The sequence below is a fragment of the Orcinus orca genome, chromosome 13 (genome assembly GCF_937001465.1).
Source record: "Orcinus orca chromosome 13, mOrcOrc1.1, whole genome shotgun sequence".
NCBI classification, from domain to species: domain Eukaryota; kingdom Metazoa; phylum Chordata; class Mammalia; order Artiodactyla; family Delphinidae; genus Orcinus; species Orcinus orca.
In genome coordinates, this window is record NC_064571.1 from 11,319,320 (window position 1) to 11,346,028 (window position 26,709).

The following is a 26,709-nucleotide window of genomic DNA, read 5'->3' on the forward strand; positions in this document are numbered from 1 at the left end:
CCCTTGGCCCTCTGCTTCTGAGCCTCTCTGTGGTTCTTTGGGGAGAATCCGTTTACTGAGCTAATTACACCTTCTTACTCTGCTTTTCAGCTTTCATATGTATGTTGGCATTTCTCTTCCACTGTTGACTCCTCTGTACCCTGTGAGTTTATACTGTTTTAAATTTCTTATTGTCATCATAGAGGGGTTTAAGGAGGGAGTAGACATAAAGACATGTTGAGTCAGCCATGTTTCCCTGTAAATTCTACTGTGTGACTCGTTTCATAGGTACACCTTTAGCTATATATTTCCTAAGCTGAAATTTGCTCTAACTTCATTATTACTGCTCCTGGAATCAGCAGAGACAAAGAGGTTATAGTGCCCTTTTGTTTCCCTTTCAGGTATATCAGAAATATACAATTTAATCTCCCGTAAATAAAAATACAACAACAGTTTGGTGTATATTATTGCATATTTACTCTTCCTGTATGTAAAGTACTTATTTTTTAATTTCTAAAATGGATCATTGATACGTACCTTTTTGCAGTTTTATTCACCCCCCCCCCCACCATTAGATATTCTTTCATATCAATTTACATGGTCTCTCAAATTCTTTTCAGTGTGGGGTAGTGAGTAATCCATTGGAAAATTATCAGAGTTTATTATATCGTAATTATTGACTGAACATTACATTTATTCCTTTCTGTCACTCTTATGCTTCAATGAATATAACACTACCTACAGGAGAACTTTTCTAGATTAAATTCGTGGAAAGAAAATATTGGTCAGGAGGCATATGTTTTTCGGTTTTAATAGCTACAGTCACGTTCTTCCCGCCCAAAAAAAGAATGTAGTTGTGATCTTGACTTGTTTCCCAAATTATTTCATACACATACTGTACCCGCATACATACTTTTCCTAAAAAGCGCGTTAACGTTTATTATCCTCGTATATAGACATTTTGACATAAAGTGGTTATGTGGCTTGTGTAGGATTTACTATAAACCAGAGAGTGAAAACCAGCGCTAAATTCTACGGTTCGTCACCTAACCCAGCAAATAGTATTTGACCCTCTGATCTTCATTCATGAGGTGTCTTACACACACGCACGCACGCACACACACATACACATACATATTTAAATTTATTCACTGATTAGCTCTGTTCAGATCATTAGTAACCTGGCTCTGGACTTTAAAACGTGGCTTCCTTCTGAGATCAGCAGTGTTCCCTGCCTTGTACAGCTCAAATGACACAGAGCTGATCCCCAGCTGGCCTTCTTGGCCTATAGCTGCACAGGTGTCTACTGGAGAATCCTCTTGGAGTTGTGTGTGTTTTGCTTCCCCAAGAGGAGTCCGTGAGCTCTACCTACCTCCTTCCCTGTCTTCCACTTCTTTGTTGTTTTAGTTTGGAAAGGGCTTACTTTTTTTTTTTTTTTTAATTTTATTTATTTTTGGCTGTGTTGGGTCTTCGTTTCTGTGCAAGGGCTTTCTCTAGTTGTGGCGAGCAGGAGCCACTCTTCATCGCGGTGCGCGGGCCTCTCACTATCACAGCCTCTCTTGTTGCGGAGCACAGGCTCCGGACGCGCAGGCTCAGTAGTTGTGGCTCATGGGCCCAGTTGCTCCGCAGCATGTGGGATCTTCCCGGACCAGGGCTTGAACCCACATCCCCTGCATTGGCAGGCAGACTCTCAACCACTGCGCCACCAGGGAAGCCCTGTGTGTGGCCTTTTTAAGAGAATTTTATTTGAGTGGTTCTTACAAAGATTGTTGCAATATGAAAGTCATTTATTTGATAGAAATATCAAGCTGTCTTGTCAAACACACTAAAGTAACCCAAAATATATTTCAGAGCTCACAGAGCCTAAAAGGAGCAAAGATTATATGCAACAAGACAAAACTATTTCTGCATTTCCTATTTCTTGCTCGGACTGCCTTGCCCACCAGCCTGTCACTAAACATCTTGAGGAAATGCAGGGATCATTTTGTTTGGAATCTTAGACACAAAGCTTACTTTTCTAAACTCACGATATCTTAATGGTCCTCGATTGAAAAGAAGGTGAAAGTCCACTTTTTTTTTTTTTAATGTGACATTGAAGAGATTTTATCACGAAGGAAGCGTTGGAAAATGAGAAGAACTAACATTTTCTGAGTGCCTGCAATGAACTAGACACTGTGCTAAGCGCTTACATATAATATCTTAATAAATCTTCATAGAAATGTATGAAAGTCCACTATTAATCTCAGCCTCATTTGAGTGCTTTCCGTAGAAAATTAAAAAAACAAACGTACAAAAACCAAGAAGAGAACGACTCTCCATGTGCCTTTCTTCGTACTTCCTCATCCTTCTCTCCTTTCTCTTTTGTAGCCCCGTCAGTAGCACCTCTGAATGTCACTATGTTTCTGAATGAGTCTAGCAACAAGGTGGATGTCAAATGGATCAAGCCTCCGATTAAGCGGCAGGATGGGGAGCTGGTGGGCTACCGGATCTCTCACGTGTGGCAGAATGCAGAGACGTCTGTAAGTCTGAACTTTAACAGCGTGCACTTGTCTTCTTGGATCTGCTGATTTAATACTGCTTTAGGATCTTGCCTTTTGTCGTGAAAAGGCCTGATGTTATTGGGTTAGGCAAGGCACCTTTCAGCGGGAGATAAACAATGTAGTAAAAATTAGAAGTGCCTGAAAAGTTACAAAATTCCAAGAAATCTTTGGGGCTTTCCTCACTCACTCTTCATCCATTCATTTATTTCATTAGTCAATGTGAATAGAACTCATCCTCTGTTGTCACCTGATTCTTGCCTTCAGGGAACTTAGGCTCTTTGAAGAAGACAGTGTGAACTACTGAGAGGGGTTACCGGGCTTAGCAGTCCTGCAATTCATAACCTCTTGAAAATTCCAGAAGATGATTGTCAGGGAAGCCCCCCAGCCTCATAGCGGATGGCAAGAGTAACTGGACCCCGAAAGAGAGGGTCGAGCAGGCTAGCAGGTGGATTGGCACAGCCCTGTAGGACGTACTGTATAGCACAGCTTTGTTAGACGTGACTCCAGTCAATCCCAGAGGGCCATCTGATTTTGATTGCCGAGAGGTCTAAAGATGGTGGGAACATCTGACCCAAGACAGAAGTGGTGAGGGGGACAGCTGACTGTGGTTAGGTGGGCAGCTCCCAGACAGGCCCCTTTCCCACTTGAGAAGGGAAGAGGGTTGAGGTGACACTGACTTCTCATGACACAGAGGATCTGTAGAAGAGCAGACGCACTGGCTTTATCCTCAGGACTGTCTCTTCTTTACCGCCATTGCGGAAAGCATGCTTTGTTGTTTTGTGTTGTGTTGTTGTTCTGTGTTGTTACAGTCCTCCTTGATCTAACCCTGGTAATAGGTCAGACCTCAGCATCCTTGTGGCATCTGTAGGGAGCATCACAGGACAGTTACAATTTCTTGGCACGAGAGAGGAAAGGGGTGAACAGCTGCACTGACGGATGACGTCCAGGCTTTGTGTCAGTCACTTTTAACCTCATGTCACCCAGCTTTTACCAAAACTGCTGTCTTCCAAAAGAACAATTTGAATTTATTTTTTTTTCTTTTCCTGCCTCAGTTTACCTATCAGGAAGCAGACTGTCGGAAGCAGTAGTGATGGAAAAGGAAGAGAGCTTAGAAATCCATGGTTTGTTCTGCCTTATAGTAGATGATAAAAGGATGCTACTTGTACCAGTCGAAACCCTGCTTAAGAGAGTTGCAGCTATGAGATAAGAAGTCTCTCACTTCCTGGTCTTTTGTCTCAGAGCATTTTGCAAGGGGCCTGTTGATCACATTTGCACACTGTCGAGTCAGGGGAATCAAATGCCTCTCTTGGAGAATGGCTCCTGATTACAATACTACATTCTTAGTAGAGATACACGAAGGTCCAGCGATTGCATTCTGATTCAGTAGGAACTTTGGGCGGAAGATAATGATTCTTAGCAGACACTTGAGTGATATAGGAACAAACCAGTTTCTTTGAAGAGTTGCTGGTCATCCTTTCTCCTTCTCCCCTGGTGTGGGTGAAAGATACTTCTTTAGGGGGGACCCCTGAAGCAGAGGCGCGCTGAAGGGCAGGAGTGATGAAAGCCTTGCAAATGACATGACGTGGCCAAGGAGCCTAACACACGAGTGCCATTAACACCCAGCCTTGCATTCTCTCTGCCCTTTGTTCAGAATGCCCCCCTCTGTAGTGAGAACAATACCGCCACAGTTAGGGCTGTGACCTTTCCAGTCATTACCTCCTTGGAGATGCTAGATCATCCCAGCAGGAAGGTCGTTTGCATTGTACTCATGCTGTCCTCTGTGCATCATGACAGCCCTGTGACAACAGAAGACTTAGTGGCTCACTTTACTTTGGGTAACATTCTCTGAGGCAGCTAAGCTCCCAGCTCAGCAGCTGCAGCTGGAGACAAATAAGAACACTGAAGAGAAGCTCAGCCCGGGAGGGGCCTAAAACCCCCTTCCAAAGTGAAGCTTGAAATGACCTCTGTACCTATCACTTCGGTTCCCTAAACTGCCTTCTTTTCCGAAGGGCAAGAGTTAGACACAACTTCCTCTCGAAATCGTCCTTTCATTTTCATTTTAAAACTGTTACTAGGGACATCTCTGGTGGTCCAGCATTTAAGACTCCACGCTCCCAATGCAGGGGGCCTGGGTTTGATCCCTGCTCAGGGAACTAGACCCCGCACACAGCAACTAAGACCCAGTGCAGCCAAATAAATAAAAATAAAATAAATATTTTTTGAAAAGAAAGAAAACCGTTACTAAAACTACATCTTCTTTATGTAAGGTGATGAAATTGGATATTTTTGGAAGATATTCTTATTTATTACTCTAATAAGGGAGGGGTTTTTTGTATGGAATTTCAGAACATTCTTGAAGTAGTCTTTGGGTGGGCTATTACAGTTTGCTGGAAATTTAGTTTTCAAAATTTGTACCTTCAGTATCCTACAACTGTTGTGTCACTTTCAGACTAAGAAACTCCTGGTATTTACTGTACGGACATTTACTGTATCTTGATGAAGCCATCGATGTTTTTTGCTCTCTTTTTCTTGCTGTCCCTTGCCTTCCAAATCAAAGCTTAAAATACAAAGGTCAGGATCAAGTCAAATCTGTTCTCCTTGAAGCTGGAGCTGTGCCTTGCCCATCTTTGTACCATCTGAACACAGGACCTTAAACTTGCTTTGTAGGCATTTATGGCACTATGAACTTGATGTATGGACCTGACTGACATCTAAACCAGCAGGAGAATTTCTCTGTCTGAATGGGACAGTCTTTTGATGAGTGTGGACTGGTATTTCTTGTCCCATTCCCATAAAGTGTCAGTAGACCTGTGAGAATTCAGTGAGCAGATAAGTTTATAAAATACTGCGTATTATACCCCCTTCTGGAAGATCCACAGTGTATACTGGCAAGTTCAAGGTTCTCCAGTGTTCTGCAGTAAATAAATCTGTTTACCTTTGACCGAGATTTGCCCGAACCTTAGACAGAGACTCATTTTTATACGTGTCATTCTTGTAGAGCTCATTGTTTTGGGATTGGGGCTCTAATGCTGGTTTAACTGTGTTTGGAAAGGGTGGAGATCTTTGATCAGAAGGAAGTTTCATAGCCGATTATGATGGGCCAAGAGACATGACATGTAGAACCAGCTTATTTAAAGACACAGGGAAGCCACAGGGCACTCAAGGCTTCCTTCCTTGGGCCCAGACCCCTGCCTCCTAGCAAGCAGCATGCCTGGAGGGTAGATGTGCCCACTGCCTCTTCCCTTTCCTCATTTCTCCCTCTCACTCACTGTCACGGGAGGGCAGAGCATGCGAGCTAGTGTCATTTTAAGGTAAAAAGAACAGGTGAGGTTCTTGTGAGACAGGCCAGACAGGGGTCTGAAATATTTCTGAAACCCAAGGATCCGTCAAGGATGGTACCTTTTGCCTGGAAGAGAAAGCTACAATGAAGAGCAGCTCTATGGATGGGTCAAATAAAATTCTTGCTTTGGGAACTAGACAGCCTTGATTATTTTCTCCAATGCACCAAGACTTGAAAGATACTACTCGCTCAGTTCTATCCTAGAGCCTTACAGTTATAGGGAAAGAAGATCAAAATACAGCACCTTACAGGTGCTATAGGAATGTAGGAATAATAATAACCATCATCAGTTACTTACAGTGTTGATTACTTACAGACCCTGTGCCAAGTGTTTTCCATGAAAGGCCTCATTTAACCCTTACAAAAACACTGTGAGAAAGATACTATTTTCTCAATTTTCATTTGAGGAAACTGAAACTCAGAAACATTGAGTAACTTACCCAGAGTCACACAGCTTAGAATTGCAGCATTGAAATAAGAACCCGGGTCTCACTGACTCCAAAGCCAGTGCTTTTCACAGCCCCACTACTCTTCTCCAGATGCCCTTGGCTTTCTTCACAGTACAGTGTTTCTTGTTCAAATTCCACAGCATGGCCTCTTAGCAGAAAGAAGTGAAAACAGGACAGGTTTCAAGAGTAAGATGTGAGGGTTTTACATGATGATTGTGCACTTGAAGCCCTTTTGAACACGTTTGTTGTCGCATGGGGTAGTTCTTTCCCTATTGAAGGTTACTGTTCTTTGAGTTAATAAAATGGACCATATTCTTCTTTTTTTTTTTTTAGCCTAAGTAATTTGATTTATTTATTTTTGAATTTTATTTTATTTTTTAATACAGCAGATTCTTATTAGTTATCTATTTTATACATATTAGTGTAAATGTCAATCCCAATCTCCCAATTCATCACACCACCAGCACCACCCCGCTTTCGCCCCCTTGGTGTCCATACATTTGTTCTCTACATCTGTGCCTCTGTTTCTGCCTTGCAGTCTGGTTCATCTGTACCGTTTTTCTCGATTCCACATATATGTGTTAATACACGATATTTGTTTTTCTCTTTCTGACTTACTTCACTCTGTATGACACTCTCTAGGTCCAACCACATCTCTACAATGGAACCAATTTCGTTCCTTTTTATAGCTGAGTAATATTCCATTGTATATATGTACCACATCTTCTTTATCCATTCATCTGTCGATGGGCATTTAGGTTGCTTCCATGACCTGGCTATTGTAAATAGTGCTGCAGTGAACATTGGGGTGCATGTGTCTTTTTGAATTATGGTTTTCTCTGGGTATATGCCCAGTAGTGGAATTGCTGGGTCATATGGTAATTCTAGTTTTAGGTTTTTAAGGAACCTCCATACTGCTCTCCATAGTGGCTGTATCAATTTACATTCCCACCAACAGTGTAAGAGGGTTCCCTTTCCTCCACACCCTCTCCAGCATGTATTGTTTGTAGATTTTCTGATGATGCCCATTCTAACCAGTGTGAGGTGATACCTCATTGTAGTTTTGATTTGCATTTCTCTAATAATTAGTGATGTTGAGCAGCTTGTCATGTGCTTCTTGGCCATCTATATGTCTTCTTTGGAGAAATGTCTGTTTAGCTCTTCTGCCCATTTTTAGATTGGGTTGTTTGTTTTTGTAATATTGAGCTGCATGTGCTGTTATATTTTGGAGATTAATCCTTCGTCCCTTGATTCGTTTCCAAATATTTTCTCCCATTCTGAGGGTTATCTTTTCGTCTTGTTTATAGTTTCCTTTGCTGTGCAAAAGATTTTAAGTTTCATTAGGTCCCATTTGTTTATTTTTGGTTTTATTTCCATTACTCTGGGAGGTGAGTCAAACGAGATCTTGCTGTGATTTATGTCAAAGAGTGATCTTCCTATGTTTTCCTCTAAGAGTTTTGTAGTGTCTGGTCTTACATTTAGGTCTTTAATCTACTTTGAGTTTATTTTTGTGTATGGTGTTAGGGAGTGTTCTGATTTCATTCTTTTACATATAGCTGTCCAGTTTTCCCAGCATCACTTATTGAAGAGACTGTCTTTTCTCCATTTTGTATCCTTCCCTCCTTTGTCATAGATTAGTTGACCAGAGGTGTGTGGGTTTATCTCTGGGCTTTCTATCCTGTTCTATTGATCTATATTTATGTTTTTGTGCCAGTACCATGGTGTCTTGATTACTATAGCTTTGTAGTATAGTCTGAAGTCAAGGAGTCTGATTCCTCCAGCTCCGTTTTTTTCTTTCAAGATTACTTTGACTATTCGGGGTCTTTTGTATCTCCATACAAATTTTAAGATCTTTTGTTCTAGTTCTGTAAAAAATGCCATTGGTAATTTAATAGGGATTGCATTGAATCTGTAGATTGCTTTGGGTAGTATAGTCATCTTCACAATATTGATTCTTCCAATCCAAGAACATGGTATATCTCTCCATCTGTTTCTGTCATCTCTGATTTCTTTCATCAGTGTCTTATAGTTTCCTGAGTACGGGTCTCTTACCTCCTTAGGTAGGTTTATTCCTAGGTACTTTATTCTTTTTCTTGCAATGGTGAAGGAGACTGTTTCCTTAATTTCTCTTTCTGATCTTTTGTTGTTAGTGTAGAGGAATGCAAGAGATTTCTGTGCATTAATTTTGTATCCTGCAACTTTGCGAAATTTATTGATGAGCTCTAGCAGTTTTCTGGTGGCATCATTAGGATTATCTATGTATAGTATCGTGTCATCTGCAGACAGTGACAGTTTTACTTCTTCTTTTCCAATTTGTATTCCTTTTATTTCTTTTTCTTCTCTGAATGCCATGGCTAGGACTTCCAAAACTATGTTGAATAATAGTGGCGAGAGTGGACATCCTTGTCTTGTTCCTAATCTTAGAGTAATTGCTTTCAGTTTTTCACCTTTGAGAATGATGTTTGCTGTGGGTTTGTTGTATATGGCCTTTATTATGTTGAGGTAGGTCCCCTCGATGCCCACTTTCTGGAGAGTTTTTATCATAAATGGGTGTTGAATTTTGTCAAAAGCTTTTCCTGCATCTATTGAGATTATCATATGTTTTTTATTTCTCAATTTGTTAATATGGTGTATCACATTGATTGCTTTGTGTGTATTGAAGAATCCTTGAATCCCTGGGATAAATCCCACTTGATCATGGTGTATGATCCTTTTAATGTGTTGTTGGATTCTGTTTGCTAGTATTTTGTTGAGGATTTTTGTATCTATATTCATCAGTGATATTGGTCTGTAATTTTCTTTTTTTTGTGGTATCTTTGTCTGCTTTTGGTATCAGGGTGATGGTGGCCTCATAGAATGAGTTTGGGAGGGTTCCTTCCTCTGCAACTTTTTGGAAGAGCTTGAGAAGGGTGTGTGTTAGCTCTTCTCTAAATGTTTGATAGAATTCACCTGTGAAGCCATCTGGTCCTGGACTTTTGTTTGTTGGGAGATTTTTAATCACAGTTTCAACGTAATTACTTGTGATTGGTCTGTTCGTATGTTCTATTTCTTCCCGGTTCAGTCTTGGAAAGTTATACCTTTCTAAGAATTTGTCCGTTTCTTCCAGGTTGTCCATTTTATTGGCATAGAGTTGCTTGTAGTAGTCTCTTATGATGCTTTGTATTTCTGCGGTGTCTGTTGTAACTTCTCCTTTTTCATTTCTAATTTTATTGATTTGAGTCCTCTCCCTCTTTTTCTTGATGAGTCTGGCAAAAGGTTTATCAATTTTGTTTATCTCCTCAAAGAACCAGCTTTTAGTTTTATTGATCTTTGCTATTGTTTTCTTTGTTTCTATTTCATTTATTTCTCCTCTGATCTTTATGATTTCTTACCTTCTACTAACTTTGGGTTTTGTTTTTTCTTCTTCCTCTAATTCCTTTAGGTGTAAGGTTAGATTGTTTATTTGAGATTTTTCTTGTTTCTTGAGGTAGGATTGTATTGCTATAAACTTCCCTGTTAGAACTGCTTTTGCTGCATCCCATAGGTTTTGGATCATCGTGTTTTCATTGTCATTTCTCTCTAGGTATTTTTTGATTTCCTCTTTGATTTCTTCAGTGATCTCGTGGTTAGTTAGTAACGTATTGTTTAGCCTCCATGTGTTTGTTTTTTACATTTTTTTTCCCTGTAATTGATTTCTAATCTCATAGCGTTGTGGTCAGAAAAGATACTTGATGTGATTTCAATTTCCTTAAATTTACCAAGGCTTGATTTGTGGCCCAGGATGTGATCAATCCTGGAGAATGTTCCATGTGCACTTGAGAAGAAAGTGTATTCTGCTGCTTTTGGATGGAATGTCCTATAAATATCAATTAAATCTCTCTGGTCAGTTGTGTCATTTAAAGCTTGTGTTTCCTTATTAATTTTCTGTCTGGATGATCTGTCCATTGGTGTAAGTGAGCTGTTAAGTTCCCCCACTATTATTGTGTTACTGTTGATTTCCTCTTTTATAGCTGTTGGCATTTGCCTTATGTATTGAGGTGCTCCTATGTTGGGTACATATATATTTATAATTGTTATATCTTGTAGGATTGATCCCTTGATCTTTACGTAGTGTCCTTCCTTGTCTTTTTTTTTTAATTTATTTATTTTATTTTTGGCTGCATTGGGTCTTCATTGTAGTGCGAGGGCTTTCTCTAGTTGTGGCGAGCAGGGGCTACTCTTCGTTGTGGTGCACGGGCTTCTCAGTGCAGTGGCTTCTCTTGTTGCGGAGCACAGACTCTGGGTATGCGGGCTTCAGTAGTTGTGGTGCACAGGCTCAGTAGTTGTGGCTCACGGGCTCTAGAGTGCAGGCTCAGTAGTTGTGGCGCACGGGCTTAGTTGCTCTGTGGCTTGTGGGATCTTCCCGGACCAGGGCTCGAACCTGTGTCCCCTGCGTTGGCAGGCGGATTCTTAACCACTGCACCACCAGGGAAACCCCTTCCTTGTCTCTTGTAACGTTCTTTATTTTAAAGTCTATTTTATTTGATACGAGTATTGCTACTCCAGCTTTCTTTTGATTTCCATTTGCATGGAATATCTTTCTCCATCCCTTCACTTTCAGTCTGTATGTGTGCCTAGGTCTGAAGTGGGTCTCGTGTAGACAGCATATATATGGGTCTTGTTTTTGTATCCATTCAGCAAGCCTGTATGTTTTGGTTGGAGTATTTCATCCATTCACATTTAAGGTAATTATCGATATGTATGTTCCTATTACTATTTTCTTAATTGTTTTGGGTTTGCTTTTTGTAGGTCCTTTTCTTCTCTTGTGTTTCCCACTTAGAGAACTTCGTTTAGCATTTGTTGTAGAGCTGGTTTGATGGTGCTGAATTCTCTTAGCTTTTGCTTGTCTGTAAAGCTTTTGATTTCTCTGTCAAATCTGAATGACATCCTTGCCTGGTAGAGTAATCTTGGTTGTAGGTTCTTCCCTTTCATCACTTTAAATATATCGTGCCACTGCCTTCTGGCTTGTAGAGTTTCTGCTGAGAAATCAGCTGTTAACATTATGGGAGTTTCCTTGTATGTTACTTGTCCTTTTTCCCTTGTTGCTTTTAATATTTTTTCTTTGTCTTTAATTTTTGTCAGTTTGATTACTGTGTGTCTCGTTGTGTTTCTGTTTGGGTTTATCCTGCCTGGGACTCTCTGTGCTTCCTGGACTTGGGTGGCTGTTTCCTTTCCCGTGTTAAGGAAGTTTTTGACTATAGTCTCTTCAAATATTTTCTCTCTCTCTCCTCCTTCTGGGACCCCTATAATATGAACGTTGGTGTGTTTAATGTTGTCCCAGAGGTCTCTTAGGCTGTCTTCATTTCTTTTCATTCTTTTTTCTTTATTCTGTTCCATGGCAGTGAATTCCACCATTCTGTCTTTCAGGTCACTTATCCGTTCTTCTGCCTCAGTTATTCTGCTACTGATTCCTTCTAGTGTATTATTCATTTCAGTTATTGTACTGTTCATCTCTGTTTGTTTGTTCTTTAATTCTTCTAGGTCTTTGTTAAACATTTCTTGCATCTTCTCAATTTTTGCCTCCATCCTTTTTCCAAGGTCCCAGATCATCTTCACTATCATTATTTTGAATTCTTTTTCTGGAAGGTTGACTTGATTTAGTTGTTTTTCTGGGGTTTTATCTTGTTCCTTCATCCGGTACATAGTCCTCTGCCTTTTCATTTTGTCTGTCTTTCTGTGAATGTGGTTTTCATTCTACAGGCTGCAGGATTGTAGTTCTTCTTGCTTCTGCTGTCTGCCCTCTGGTGGGTGAGGCTATCGAAGAGGCTTGTGCAAGCTTCCTGATGGGAGGGACTGGTGGTGGGTATAGCTGGGTGTTGCTCTGGTGGGCAGAGCTCAGTAAGACTTTAATCTGCTTGTCTGCTGATGGGTGGGGCTGAGTTCCCTCCCTGTTGGTTGTTTGGCCTGAGGTGGCCCAGCACTGGAGGCTACAGGCTCTTTGGTGGGGCTAATGGCAGACTCCGGGAGGGCTCATGCCAAGGAGTACTTCCCAGAACTTCTGCTGCCAGTGTCCTTGTCCCCGTGGTGAGCCACAGCCACCCCCCACCTCTGCAGGAGACCCTCCGGCACTAGCAGGTAGGTCTGGTTCAGTCTCCTATGGGGTCACTGCTCCTTCCCCCTGGGTCCTGGTGTGCACACTGCTTTGTGTGTGCCCTCCAAGATTGGAGTCTCTGTTTCCCCCAGTCCTGTCTAAGTCCTGCAGTCAAATTCCGCTAGCCTTCAAAGTCTGATTCTCTAGGAATTCCTCCTCCTGTTGCCAGACCCCCAGGTTGGGAAGCCTGACATGGGACTCAGAACCTTCACTCCAGTGGGTGGACTTCTGTGGTATAATTGTTCTCCAATCTGTGAGTCACCCATCCAGCGGTTATGGGATTTGATTTTATTGTGATTGTGCCCCTCCTACCATCTCATTATGGCTTCTCCTTTGTCTTTGGATGTGGGGTATCTTTTCTGGTGAGTTCCAGTGTCTTCCTGTTGATGATTGTTCAGCAGTTAGTTTTTATTCTAGTGCTCTCGCAAGAGGGAGTGGGAGCACGTTCTTCTCCTCCACCATCTTGAACCGTCTCCCCCTGAGTAATTTTGAAATGGGCCATATTCTTTTTTCTTTTTTGGCTGTGCTGCATGGCTGCAGGATCTTAGTTCACCAACGAGGGATTGAACCCAGGCCCTCGACAGTGAAAGCACAGAGTCCCAACCACTGGACCACCAGGGAATTACCTATATTTTTAATTACAGTTACAAAGTATGGGGTTGTGAATTCTTACAGAGTTGAAGATATTAAGGTCTTTTTGATAAGTGAAAACAAATATCTAATTGCCCTGACCAACACTGAAGCCACACAATGAGAAAAAAGAAACTGTTTCCAAAGATGTGCTATTACTTTCCCCAACAGGCAAGGTCCGTATGTTTTCTGTGTAAGTAAAGCTGTAGTCAAACTGATTTCATTACCTGACAATGCCTTTAGGTTTTGAGTTCTTAGAGATATGGGCCTGTGTTGGTGAAATTGAAAGCTCACTAAATGAGAAATGTGCAGCTGACCCATGACCTGTGTCCTGTGGCCAGACCACATTGTGCCAATGAGATGACCCCTCCTTCGGCGGTCTGCACCCTGACAGCAAGAGAGATAACACACGGGGGTGAGCGGGGGGCTCCTACAGCTGTCTGAAATTAGAAGGATCTCTGCCACCTTTCAAGATCAAAACTAGAATACTTGGGGATATGGATGTGCTCACACCTTTCTTTACGTATTTGGCATCAAAACAGTATGAATAAATTACATCAATTTTTAACATTGGAAATCATGTTTAAATTATATTTGAGATTACTGTTTAAGGATATTCTTGGAGAAAATTGGACATCTACACTAAGTGTTTATCATTTATCTTTCTAATCACTACTTCAACATTGATTACAATTCCAGCCCTAAAGTGGGATGATTTTTTATGTATTTCCAAAATGGATTCCCAGTGAGCGGTGGCTGGCATCATTTCCATGCTTCAAGATTCAGGATAGGACTTCCCTGGTGGCGCAGTGGTTAAGAATCCACCTTAACCAGGAGACACGGGTTTGATCCCTGGTCTGGGAAGATCCCACGTGCCGCGGAGCAACTAAGCCCCTGCGCCACAACTACTGAGCCTGTGCTCTAGAGCCCGTGAGCCACAACTATTGAGCCCATGTGCCACAACTACTGAAGCCCGTGCGCCTAGAGCCCGTGCTCGCAACAAGAGAAGCCAACGCAATGAGAAACCTGCGCACTGCAACGAGGAGTAGCCCCCGCTCCCCGCAACTAGAGAACGCCCGCGCGCAGCAACGAAGACCCAACGCAGCCAAAAATAAATAAATAAATAAATAATTTTGTAAAATTAATTAGTTAATTAAATTTTTAAGAGATTCAGGATAATGCCAACTGTGATGGTGGCCATTGTGACTCTTGGATAACCTTTGCTCTGGGTCAGGCACTGTTTCAAGCACTTCACAGATTAACTCCTTAAATTTATTAACTCAAAGAGTAGGAGGTGGAAATTAAAAAGTAACTCCTCTGGGTTTTCATAGGGAGTTATAGGCCCTATGGGAATAGGTGTTATCAACTGCTTTTATGTTCATTTCCAAAAGGATAATTTTGGTTTTGTTAGGATTTCTCTTCTTCTTGGGATTGAGTTCTTTCAAAACTATGTGTGTCCCCTTATTTTAAGACAGTTTTTCTCATAAACAAGGTATCGTGTTTGAATCTTTGCAGACAAAATGTGTGACACCAGGAGCAGGCCCCACGTTCCTTGTCAGGCATGAAGTCTTTTGTACTTTGAAGAGCTGTTAGGTCTTAAGCTGTGGGGTATATGCACTATTTCTCAGCTGCCCGTCACGGTCCCATGACTGTGAGGGCTTTGACAATGAAGTTACTCTACTTGATGATTTTCTGTTCTTCCCAAATTATACAGAGAATGACGAACTAACACATAATCAAAACTGGGTTAGCCATACAGAAAATGCTTTTTGATATATCAGAAAAAATGACTAATTTGTCTACCTAATTAACAAAAAATCTGTGGCAAATCTTTTAGGCACTGAGTCCAATGGGGTTAAAAAACCAAAAAAAAAAAAAATTAAGACCATAGTTTTCCCTTTCATCCCTTGTCTGGGGACGTTTCTAGGTCCTGATGGTCACTGCCTGTTTAGATTATAAACAGTCTCCAGGTGGCTGACCCAGGTGTCCCCACTGGTCATGAGTGATGGGACTGCCCTCTCCATGAGGGCTGACCTGGTTCCACCCAGCACCATTGGGAGAAGTGACCAGCATGAGTGACTGGGGGAGGAAGTTACCACCCACACCAGGCCCCTGCTCTCCATTGCTGATCCATGATATCTGTGCTCCATGTGTGATATCTCTCTGTGAAAACAAATCTCCCTAATTCAGAATTAAAGACATGTTCCTAGTGCTACATTTCAGCCTTCACCAACCCTGTGGTTCCTATTTGAAAAGCCAATCCCAAACGCAAAATTAGTTTCCCGCACCAGAGAACACCATGATAGTCAAGGTTTGGAACCAAAGGGGAAAGTATTTTTTCCCCTGGTTATTTTTTCAAAAATCTCCCCCATCCCCCATGTTTTAATGGGTCAAGTTGTGCAGCGATGGCTTTAAAACAAAATAAGTAAAGCCAGATTTTTGAAAACGGAGCACATTGTGTGTCTGTCGCTGGAAGAAAAAGTGTCAGTGCCCTTCTAAATGTAGACTGTAGTCACCACTCTTAGAATTGCAAGGAACACGAGCCCACTTGTGCTGGTTCAGGGAAGCTGGCAGGGGGTCAATGTCAAGGTTCAGTGCAGCTCCTGGGCAGTGTTCTCTGGGGGTTCTGAGGGCGGGAGTGTCGAGGAGACAGTCTTGCTTTTGCCTTCGGGTGCATCTGCCACGTATTCCCTTTCTTCCAGAGGTTTCTTCACCGACCTCTCTAAGTACCATGTTCGCACGACCCTAGTAGGCCCAGATCCCCAAGACCTGAGGATGCTGCCAGCCTGTCCTGCATCACTGCCCGCCTATTGGCTCCCTTGGCTGTGGGCTGAGTGAGGAAGGGATGCTGTGGGAACACGGCCGCTGCCCCCGGGATGTGGGTGGGGCAGCTTCCCTCGGAAGAACTTCCCTCGGGCGACAAGGCCCCTGGTGCCTCAGTATCTCCTTTCCTTTCCTTTCCTCTCTGTCCCCAGAAAGAGCTCTCAGAAGAAGTCGGCCAGAACGACAGTCTCGCTCGGCTTTCTGTTCAAGTCCACAACGCCTCGTGCACCGTGAGGATTGCAGCCATCACCAGAGGGGGAGTCGGGCCCTTCAGTGACCCAGTGAAAATATTTGTCCCCGCACACGGTGAGCGCTGGTGCCCGACTGACTGACGGAACATCAGTCCGGGCAGCACACAGGTGGCCAGAGAGTAGCCTGTGGCATGGACGGCTTGTTTAAGAATGAAACGTAAAGACCAAAAGGAAATTTCGCAGGGATGAGGGTAGTTGATCGCTGATCACAGAGCTGTCGGTACCCTTGAGTCTTCCCACGACTGTTACTCTCCAGTGTAATAACTTCCTAGGAAGATTCATCCCTTTCAGAACCCAGAATTTGACTGGACTTAATGAATTTAGGTGTTTTGGTTTTGCTTTTAACTTTTATTAGAGTATAATTGATTTACAATGTTGTGTTAGCTTCAGGTGTACAGCAAGGTCAGTCAGTTATACATGTACATATATCCACTCTTTTTTAGATTCTTTTCCCACATAGCTCATTACAGAGCATTGAGTAGAGTCCCCTGTGCTATACGGTAGGTCCTTATTAGTTAGCTATTTTATATATAGTATTGAATTTGTTTAAATGCGTCCATACTACATGACTGAATTTTGGGTAGGCAATGTGGCTAATCCTCAGCTCTCTATGATTGGCACCGTTTTTCTTTGTTTGCTTTAAGCGGTGCAGGTTGCTCAGTTATTAGCCATTCAAACCTTAGGTAACATGCTTTGTGATTCATTGGTACAGAACAAGAAGCGTTTCCTATAGAAGCCATCTTTACACGGCGCTGGGCTCGCTCAGCTAAATGCCCATCCGTGCATTCTGGTTTCTGCTTGTTGTTGGAGTGGCCTTAAGCAAGGTGACGCCATGGTGCCCCAAGTGGCCCAAATGCTGTGTTTGCTTCTGTAGACCAGGGCAGCCGCCTTCGTTCTGACTCTGACCTGCCCTAGGTTGTTTGCTAATGAACTGCTACCATGAACTCTACGCAGACATCTATATGGGTATGATTTGTGCATTTACAAGTTCTTGCCAAATATGTAGCCTTTGTAGCCGAAGCAGACAGGACTTGGGAACAGACCGTTGAGTCCCCCTATGTCTGTCCCAGTGACCCTCAAATATGTTCTCCCTTTTAGTGCCAAATTGGATCCATAATTCAGCTCCTACAGCCCATAAGCCCAGTCCCGAGGGAACATTAGTAACTGGTGTTGGGGACACAAGGCATGCCTACCTGGCAGAAATTCAGGGACAATGAGATTCTGATTCTAGAGGCACAGGTTAAAAATCAGAGTTTAACACAGACATAGAAAACAAACTTATGGTTACCAAAGGGGAAAGGGGGTGGGGGAGGGATAAATTAGGAGTTTGGGATTAGCAAATACAAACTAGTACATATAAAATAGATAAACAATTAGGTCCTACTGTGTAGCCCAGGGAACTATATTCAATATATTGTAACAAACCATAATGGAAAAGAATATGAAAAAGAATATATATATTATATATATATATAATATATATATAATATACATATATATATACACACACACACACAAACATATAACTGAATCACTTTGCTGTACACCAGAAACTAACACAGCATTGTAAATCAACTATACTTCATTTTTTTTTTCCCCGCACCTTGTGGCATGTGGGATCTAGGATCTTAGTTCCCTGACCAGGGATCGAACCCACGGCCTCTGCAGTGGAAGCACAGAGTCTTAACCACTGGACTGCCAGGGAAGTCCTATTCAATTTTTTTAAAAAAAGTCAGGGTTTAAGATGACAGAGCTTTCATCTTCATTCATAATAAACTGTCCAAAACTGTAAAAAGCTTTGCTGTTCTGGCAGTCCTGGTTTTGCATGGCTCCTGTCTGCATACATTTCAGTTACCACAGTTTAGTGACATCACACCTGTTCCCCAACAATATGGTTCAAATTTAAGGTGCCAGCCCATATTAACTGTGAGTAATTGTGTAAACTTCACCGCCAGCTCTTCAGTGCACAGATCACTCCATAAATAACAGGGGCATCTTGGTTGTGACCAGTTGGGTCACTTCTTTCAAAGTCTGTCTGTGGTTGGTCACCGTGCTTTCCTTATTCAGTTCACATGCATCTAACAGGCATAGAGCTGTGCTACTTCCTTGTCTCACAGGGGCGAACCCACATGACATTTCACAGAAGCAGATAATTGAGAGACGGAGCTGGTGAACAAAGATGAAAATGTAGAGAAGAAAGAAAAAGTGATAGTGTTGGAAGTGGAATTTGAATTGAATGTGTGTGGAATTACGAAAGAAGTAGTTGACTGTGGGCATGTTGACGCTGCTGCCATTTGGTCCATGAGACGTGCAGCCAGGGAACTCAGTGAAGGTGGACTTACCCACATGAGTGAACTGGTTGTGCTGAAAAGGAGAAAGATGTCCCAGAGGAAGTTACACTGGCCACAGTCTTCACATGTGTGTCAGGGTCCCCGAAGCTGATGTACTGAATTGAGAATATGCAGATTATGGCCCACTGAATGAGGAGCGCACACCACCCCCATGGGGTGGGTAGATAGTTCCCTCAGCATCTGAGCTGCCACTTTGGGGAAGTGAAAACCCTGGGGTCATTTTGATTGTGCAGTTTCAATACACCCACACAAGGGAAGCAGAGTCACAAGATCTATTACAGATCCCAGATGCGGGTGTGGGGTGAGGAGGTGGGAGAGCCAGGGCAAGGGTGGTCCTTCATCCCACGTCAGAGCAGGCGGTAGAGAGGGGGTAGAAAACGCCTGTGCTTAACTTTTCAGGGGCTCAACTCTAAATGGTTATTTTAAAAGGTGCCCCTGGAAAAGCAAAGCAGAAACTTGCAGCAGGACTCCTAAGCTCAGATCCTCATCAAAATGCCCAGACTCTGAATTGTCATACTGGGTTGTAAGCAGGGTTGTCATACTGTACAGTGCCTCAGCAGGGACTTCCCTGGCGGTCCAGTGGTTAAGAATCCGCCTTCCAATGCAGGGGACGCGGGTTCGATCCCTGGTTGGGGAACTAAGATCCCACATGCCGACGGGAAAGTGAGCCTGCGCGCCACAGCTAGAGAGCCCACGCACTGCAACTACTGAGGCCGCGCACTCTGGACCGTGCACGCCACAACTAGAGAGAAGCCTGCACGCCACAACAAAGAGCCCGTGCGCCACAACAAAAGATCCCACGTGCCACAACTAAGACCTGACACAGCCAAATAAGTAAATAGATAAATAAATAAATATTTTTTTAATAAAATAAAAGAAAATGCCTCAGCAGCAACTCAAAGTCTCTGCCTTCTCATCACATTAAAGGAACTCACAGAGGTATTTTACGACACTGAAAGCGCAAAGGATAAAACATTGGAAGCTGATCCAGACTTGGAAAGGAGTATGACACTTGTCAGGGCATGGAAAATACATTCTCTCTATATCCTAAGCTATGTGGCTAGAAGCTGGCAAGCAGTGTTCAAACTACTCTTGATACTTTTTTTAACAAAGAAATAAAGCATTTTGATTCTCAATATTTCCAGTGTTTTAAATTAGAGCGTACCAGTTAAATACTAGTTTTACTATTTTTTCAATTGCTTATACATTCATAACTGACATGAAGAGAGTTCCCCAATACTGTAAATCAGCTACCCCGAATCCCAAAGAGATGTTTTGAATTGAGTCTGTTGGTGTTTTACCAGGTTGGGTCAACTTTGCCCCCTCGTCAACCCCAGCACCTGGCAACAAAGATCCTGTGCTCATCATCCTTGGCTGTTTTTGTGGATTTGTTTTGATCGGGTTGACTTTATATATATCTCTGGCCATCAGGAAAAGATTCCAGGAGACAAAGTTTGGGTAAGTTTCTCAGTTTACAATGTTTCGCTCAGTGGTATCGATGAAGTTGCTCTGCCGAGCATTAATGCCTCTTCTGCTGGCCCAGCTCCGGTACCCAGCTGGGTCCCTGTATTATGCACACCCCGGGGGGAGGGGGTGGGAGGCAGCTTCCTTACTTAGGCCAGTGCCACAAAGGCAGGCAAGAGTGAAAGCTTTTTACTTCTTGCAAAGTCTCTTCTTGCTTTCCTCCTTTCTTGTTTGCCTTTAAGAGGAAACTTAATATTTTTTAGGACATTAAATGTTGTGAAAATATTTTGATTCTGGTTTTAAAATGCATTAAAGTCAAAGTGCTAGAATGACATCCCATCCACAATAGCACGAGAACTATAAGGTTCCTAAGAAGAAACCCAATATATGTACAAGAGCTTTGTGGAAAAACTTATTAAACTTTACTGACATTGCAGAAGACAGCGCAAATAAATGGAAAGATGTGTACCATGTTCATAGATGGGAAGGCTCAGTTTTGTCAAGAGATCATTTTTCCCCAAGTTAACCATAAATTCAATAATCACCATCTAAATTGCTGCAGGATTGTTGATAAAAGCTGATTTGAAAATTTACCTGAGGGACTTCCCTGGCAGTCCGGTGGTTGAGACTTTGCCTTCCAATGCAGAGGGTGTGGGTTTAATGCAGGGGGTGCAGGTTCGATCCCTGGTCAGGGAGCTAGGATCCCATATGCCTCGTGGCCAAAACGCCAAAACATAAAACAGAAGCAATGTTGTAACAAATTCAATAAAGACTTTAAAAAAGGTCCACCTCAAAAAAAATCTTTAAAAAAAAAAAGAAAGAAAGAAGATTTACCTTGAAGAGTAAATGAGCAGAGACAGCCAAGACAGTTTTGAAAAACACAAAAGTTTGGGTGGAGAGGGCTAATCCTACTAGGTATAAAAACATGTTAAATGATTAGAACAGCGAGGTGTTGGTGAGAACTCAGTGTATGGACATCACAGGGTGCCCATATGTGTGTGGGAATAGAATATACAATGAAGATTGCATTTCAGATCTGTGGAGAAAGGAAGGAACATTCAAAAAACAGAACCTGTTCTAGGGGTTGGACGGAGAGAGATGAACAAGACAAGCATGGGGCTGCCCACATGTAGCTTATAGTCTAGCAGTTAAGAAATGCAGAAGAAAATGCTACATGTGAAAACATTCTTATCAGCTAGTCCTCCACTAACTCATGGTTCCACAGAGCCCAGAAGCTTACCACCAAAATAGATCTTAGATATTATCTGATTCAACCCTAGCTGTAATAATTTGGAGAAGTTTAATGTTGAATGTTTTCAAACTTACCAAAAAGTGGGGCTGCAAAGTACAGCAGATATATTAATAAGATTCCAGTACTGTTTCAAATGTTTAGAAATAAAATCATCTCCAAGAACCATTAAGCTGAGCAGAAGTGGAAAACAAGTGAAAAGTTGATCACAGGTTATTTTATACATTATTTTATACTGAAGTCAGTTTCCTTGGGTCTTCACTGCAACACCCTCTTCATTTGTTCATTTTGTACAAGCACCTTTCATTTGTTCATTTTTAAATGAAAATACCTTTATTTTCCACTTATAAAAGTAACATTCTTCTAGTTTTTTTAAAAATCAAATTATATAGAATAGTTGAAAGTAGAAAGTGAAACCCACCTGTAACTCCAGGGTTTATACCTGGTCTCAGTTGCTATTTTGGCATAAATCCTTCCAAATTCTTTACTTTGCATACAAATATGTTATTTTTTAAATGTGTTCTCTCTTTTAAAATAATCTATACAGGCAAGATAACGTGAGGTTAAGTCTATAATTTAGACTCATGAATTCATAGTACTTGCCACCAATTAGTCTAAAACAGTGACTAAATGGATTTTTTTAAATAGGTTTTATTTTTCAGAAAAAAGTTTTAAATTTACAGAAAAATTGAGAAGGTAGTACAGAGACTTTCCATATACATCACATCCAGGGTCCCCTGTTATTAACATTTTATGTTAGGACAGTATATTTGCTACAATCAGTCAAACAATATCAATACATTGTCATTAACAAAGTCCATACTTTATTCAGATTTCCTTTGTTTTTGCCTAATATCCCTTTTCTTTCCCAGAGGCCTGTCCAGGACACCACATTACATTTTGTCGTCATGTCTCCTTAGGCTCCTCTTGGCCATGGCAGTTTCCCAGCCTTTCCTTGTTTTTGTTGAACTTGATAGTTTCCGGGAGTACTGCTCAGGTATTTTGTAGGATGCCCTCTCTTGGAATTTGTGTGATGTTCTGCTCATGATTAGACTGGGGTTACAGGTTATTGAGTGGAAGACTACAGAAGTAGAGTGCTATCTTCATCCCATTACATCGAGGATACACGTTGTCAACATGATTTATCACTGTTGATGTTAATCCTGATCACCTGGCTGAGGTGGTGTCTGCCTGATTTCTCTACCATAGTTATTTTTTCTCCCTTTTTATACTGGACTCTTAGGAAGCAAGTCCGTTTATGCAGCTCACACTTACAGGGTAAGGAGTTAACGCTACCCCCCTCTCTTAAAGACAGAGTATCTATATAAAATATTTGGAATTCTTCTGCACAGGAGACTTCTCTCTTTCCCCCATTTTATTTATTTATACACATATACACACACACATGCGTGTGTGTGTATTATCAGTCTGGACTCATGAATATTCATTTTATACTTTGGGTTATAATCCAATACGACTATCTTGTTGGTCAAACTGTTGCAGCTTTGGCCGTTGGGAGCTTATCAGTTGTTCTCAGCTCTTGATGGTTCCTAGACAGGGTTGTTTGATATTGCCAGGTAAGCCTAAAATGGATCTAAGGAAAGAAGCCTATTTCTCCCAGTGAGAAAGGTCTTTGTACTAGAAGAGCCCTTTTAACAGGCAGAAGCTTAGTAGCATCTTGTGGAACCAGCCCCAGCCTGGGTAGCCTTCTGCTGCTTGTGTGAGATGTCTGTTCTCATTCACCCAGGAGCGGCTTCACAGAGGAGGATTCAGAATTGGTTGTGAGTTACATAGCAAAGAAGTCCTTCTGTCGGCGAGCCATTGAACTCACCTGTAAGTTGACTCTCGTTTCTCTGTTTTGGCAAAAGTTAAAATGGTTGAGAGCAAAGAAAACCACAAATTGATAGATTTCTAACAAAAGCCAAAGGAGTCGAGGAATGTCTATCTTTAATATGCAAAATGTCTCTGGAAACCAACAAGTAGAGAGTCAGACATGGCCCTGGGCTTCCCTACTGGCCAGTTTCCTGGAAATCTGGAGCTGGACCCACGGTGAAGTGACCGGGGTTAAGGACTCCCGATGCCATGAAACATGGAGGGAAGAAGGAACTCTCAGGGTGAGAGGAGAAGATGTGGGCAGAGGGATTTAAAGGAAACAGCAAAGCAACTGTCATAATCTTGAGCTCATTTCCTGTTTTTTCCTGACAACCAAGTCAGGGAACAATTTGCTAGCATACTTTGTGACAGTTACGGTTTGAGCTTTGCTGAATCAGAGCGGGAACTCTTTTAGTTTCAAAGAATGGGAATAGACAGATAGCTGTGTTCTTGAATAATTTCAGAAACAGTGTTGGAAGTGTGTGAATATTATCAAATTCAAGCTTCAGGATGTTTGCCAAAAAACAAAACAAACAACAACAAATAAATATAAGGATGATGGAAGACAGGTTACTATGAAACAAAAACTCATTTGATGTAGGATGTTATTACTTCTCTAATCTAGAAGTTTTGCCTTTTAGATGTCTATTCTTGCATTTTAAAAAATCTGTCATTTAGACCAATTTCTTTCCTTGATGGAAGCACTATTTGGGTAAAATTTTTTCACTAAAAGCTAATGTGTCCTTTGTAATTACCACATTTTTTTTTCTTTCTAAGTCTTGCTTGTTCCCTGACTATGGCACAAACTGAATCATTTGCCCAATGGCTATTGAATTGGCCTCCCTCTCCTGGTTAACAGCCTTTATTGATAACACTGATTGTCAGTGCTGCATATCTACACCTCATAGAAAATCTTAACCTTCAGTCCCCCACCAAGTATTCAATTTAGCACTTTCTATGTCATTATAATGAGGTTCTATATACCATATGTAAAACCAACTGTACCTTGTTCTCCACATGTTTCCTGTGGATTCTGTGCCACCTTCCCTGGCATGGGAGGGCAGGGGAGGTGTCCTGATGACGTTTTTTGTATCCCACACTTAGGGGTATACTAGTAAATGCTCCACTAGAAAGAATATTGACTGGGGACTGCCCTGGTGGTCCAGTGGTTAAGACTCCGAGCTCTCAATGCAGGGGGCCCGGGTTTGATCCCCAGTCAGGGAACTAGATCCCGCGTGACGCAACGAAGATCCCTCAGGTGGCAACTAAGATCCCGCGTACTGCAACTAAGACCCAGCGCGGCCAAATAAATTTATAAATAAATACTTAAAAATTAAAAAAAAAAGAAAAGAAAGAATATGGACTTAGCTTCCTCACTCCTTTAGAGTCAAGGGCAAAGGTCCCCTGCATGCATCGGAGTGCCAGCTGCTGCTACCACCCAACGGGAAGAGAAATACGGTTCTGATTTTTATAATCCTGCAGGATTAATTTTGCCCTGAAACATTCATTTGACTCAGTTTAATCATTAAGTAGGATTAAGTGTGATATTTTACTACTGGCATTTTGCGGGGAGAGCTACGGATATAAAATGAGAAAAATGTTTAACTTTTTTATAGGACTTTATATACAATTTTAATTATATTCAGATGAAAGGAAGCGTACTGACAGGTCATGTATGTTCTGTGACTCCTTTTATAGTACATAGCTTGGGAGTCAGTGAGGAACTGCAAAATAAACTAGAGGATGTCGTGATTGACAGGAACCTTCTAATTCTTGGAAAAATTCTGGGTGAAGGTAAGCAGTTTCATTCTTTTAAAATATGAGTAAGAAGGTAAACAGTTCACAGTCATTTTCAAAAATATATATTTATTAAATAAAATACCATTTTTGTGACTTGAAGTTATAATACAAATAGTTCTGTCTTATAACTTTTAAAATGACAAAGGAAATAGTGATTTTTGAAACTCAGATTTGGCCTATGAAAAAGGCCTCTGCAGAGCCTAACAAACACGGTAGGCTCTCGAAAAATATTCATTTCCTCTCTTCATTAAAATGCAATGCAATTCATGGGTCGGCTTCCTATATACTTTCAATTTATTCCTCTAGTTCTTAAGTTTACTATTCTTGTCACCTTCCTAATTAAATAGGAACAGAGGTGAAAATACTTATTTGTCAAAATGGTCTTAGGATAAATGATAATGGTATTAAGAGTTTGTACTTGATGCATGTCAGTAACAATTTCCATGTTGTCTTGTAAGTTTCTTGAATCAGTTATGATGCTTAATAAAGTGATGAGCTGAGCTAAGTCTGAGCCAACCAAGCTTGTGACAAGCAGGAGGCTAGGCCATGGCCTGTGCCCTGGGTTTACCAGTGTGGGTGACCTGGCCAGCTCTGCCCGGCTGCTGTGTTGGGGTCACAATGGAGCCACGTGAAAACAGCAGCTCCAGTGCTATTGCATTTCTGTGGGCAAGAGAGATTTTGCACAAGGTCAATATAGATGTTGTTTTACTTCACAGGAGAGTTTGGGTCTGTCGTGGAAGGAAATCTTAATCAGCAGGATGGGACCTCTCAGAAGGTGGCCGTGAAAACCATGAAGTGTGAGTTAACCCTGATGAAACCCATTCTTCTAGGGGTGGGCAGCTGCTTCAGTATCCGGTGCTTCATCAGGCCAGTGATGAATGATGGAGTTCATGTGTCATGGTCTCGGTCACCAATGGGTCAGAAGGCCATCCAGAGCACTGTTAAGGTCACAGATGGAAAGTTACTGTAATGAGCTCTTCATACCTGCATTTTTTATATATATATATATATATATTTTTTTTTTTTTCAAACTGAACATGAGGAAACACTAATTCAGGGCTTGTCTGTTTGGGGGAGGGGTCTGAAGCTCTGATGGTGCTTTTTTTTTTTTTTTTTTAATTTATTTACGTATTTATTTATGGCTGTGTTGGGTCTTTGTTTCTGTGCGAAGGCTTTCTCTAGTTGTGGCAAGCGGGGGCCACTCTTCATCGCGGTACATGGGCCTCTCACTATCGCGGCCTCTCTTGTTGTGGAGCACAGGCTCCAGACGCGCAGGCTCAGTAACTGTGGCTCACGGGCCCAGTTGCTCCGTGGCATGTGGGATCTTCCCAGACCAGGGCTCGAACCCATGTCCCCTGCATCGGCAGGCGGACTCTCAACCACTGCGCCACCAGGGAAGCCCTCTTTTTTTTTTTTAATGTTTGGTTTTATTTATTTATGTATTTGTTTATGTATTTATTTATTATTGAAGTATAGTTGGTTTACAATGTTTCAGATGTACAGCAAAGTGATTCAGAATATTATATACTCTTTACACTTGTCAGGGAGGGGGAAATTTCCCCCTCCACCCCTTTTAAGTTCTTGTGGCTGGCCTAATAAAATTGACACAAGACAGATTAACAGGAGAAAAAGAAATAAGTTTTAATTCATGTGCAGGAAATGTCATAGAAATGGGACCTACGAAGTGGCCGAAGAGGCAGCTTTTATATGTTTTAGACAAAGAAATAGTAAATTTGTGAGGAATTGACAGGACAAAGAAACGTGGGTTTTAGGTGCTCAATAAATGAAGAATCAAAGCAAAGCTCAAAGTTTGGGCTTGGGGTAGTCAATTTAAAGAACTAACAAGGGAGAA

The 26,709-nt window shown here is 41.7% G+C and overlaps 1 protein-coding gene across 1 annotated transcript in view; it reads left to right on the plus strand.

The window, feature by feature from the left end:
- MERTK (MER proto-oncogene, tyrosine kinase) overlaps positions 1-26,709 on the plus strand; it is a 112,990-nt gene that overhangs the window by 63,382 nt on the left and 22,899 nt on the right. Inside the window, exons 8-13 of the mRNA XM_004276752.3 lie at positions 2,347-2,498; positions 16,023-16,176; positions 19,777-19,930; positions 22,933-23,018; positions 24,756-24,851; positions 25,574-25,654. Of these exons, the coding sequence (XP_004276800.2) occupies positions 2,347-2,498; positions 16,023-16,176; positions 19,777-19,930; positions 22,933-23,018; positions 24,756-24,851; positions 25,574-25,654 (723 nt within the window). The remainder of the gene's footprint in view (positions 1-2,346; positions 2,499-16,022; positions 16,177-19,776; positions 19,931-22,932; positions 23,019-24,755; positions 24,852-25,573; positions 25,655-26,709) is intronic.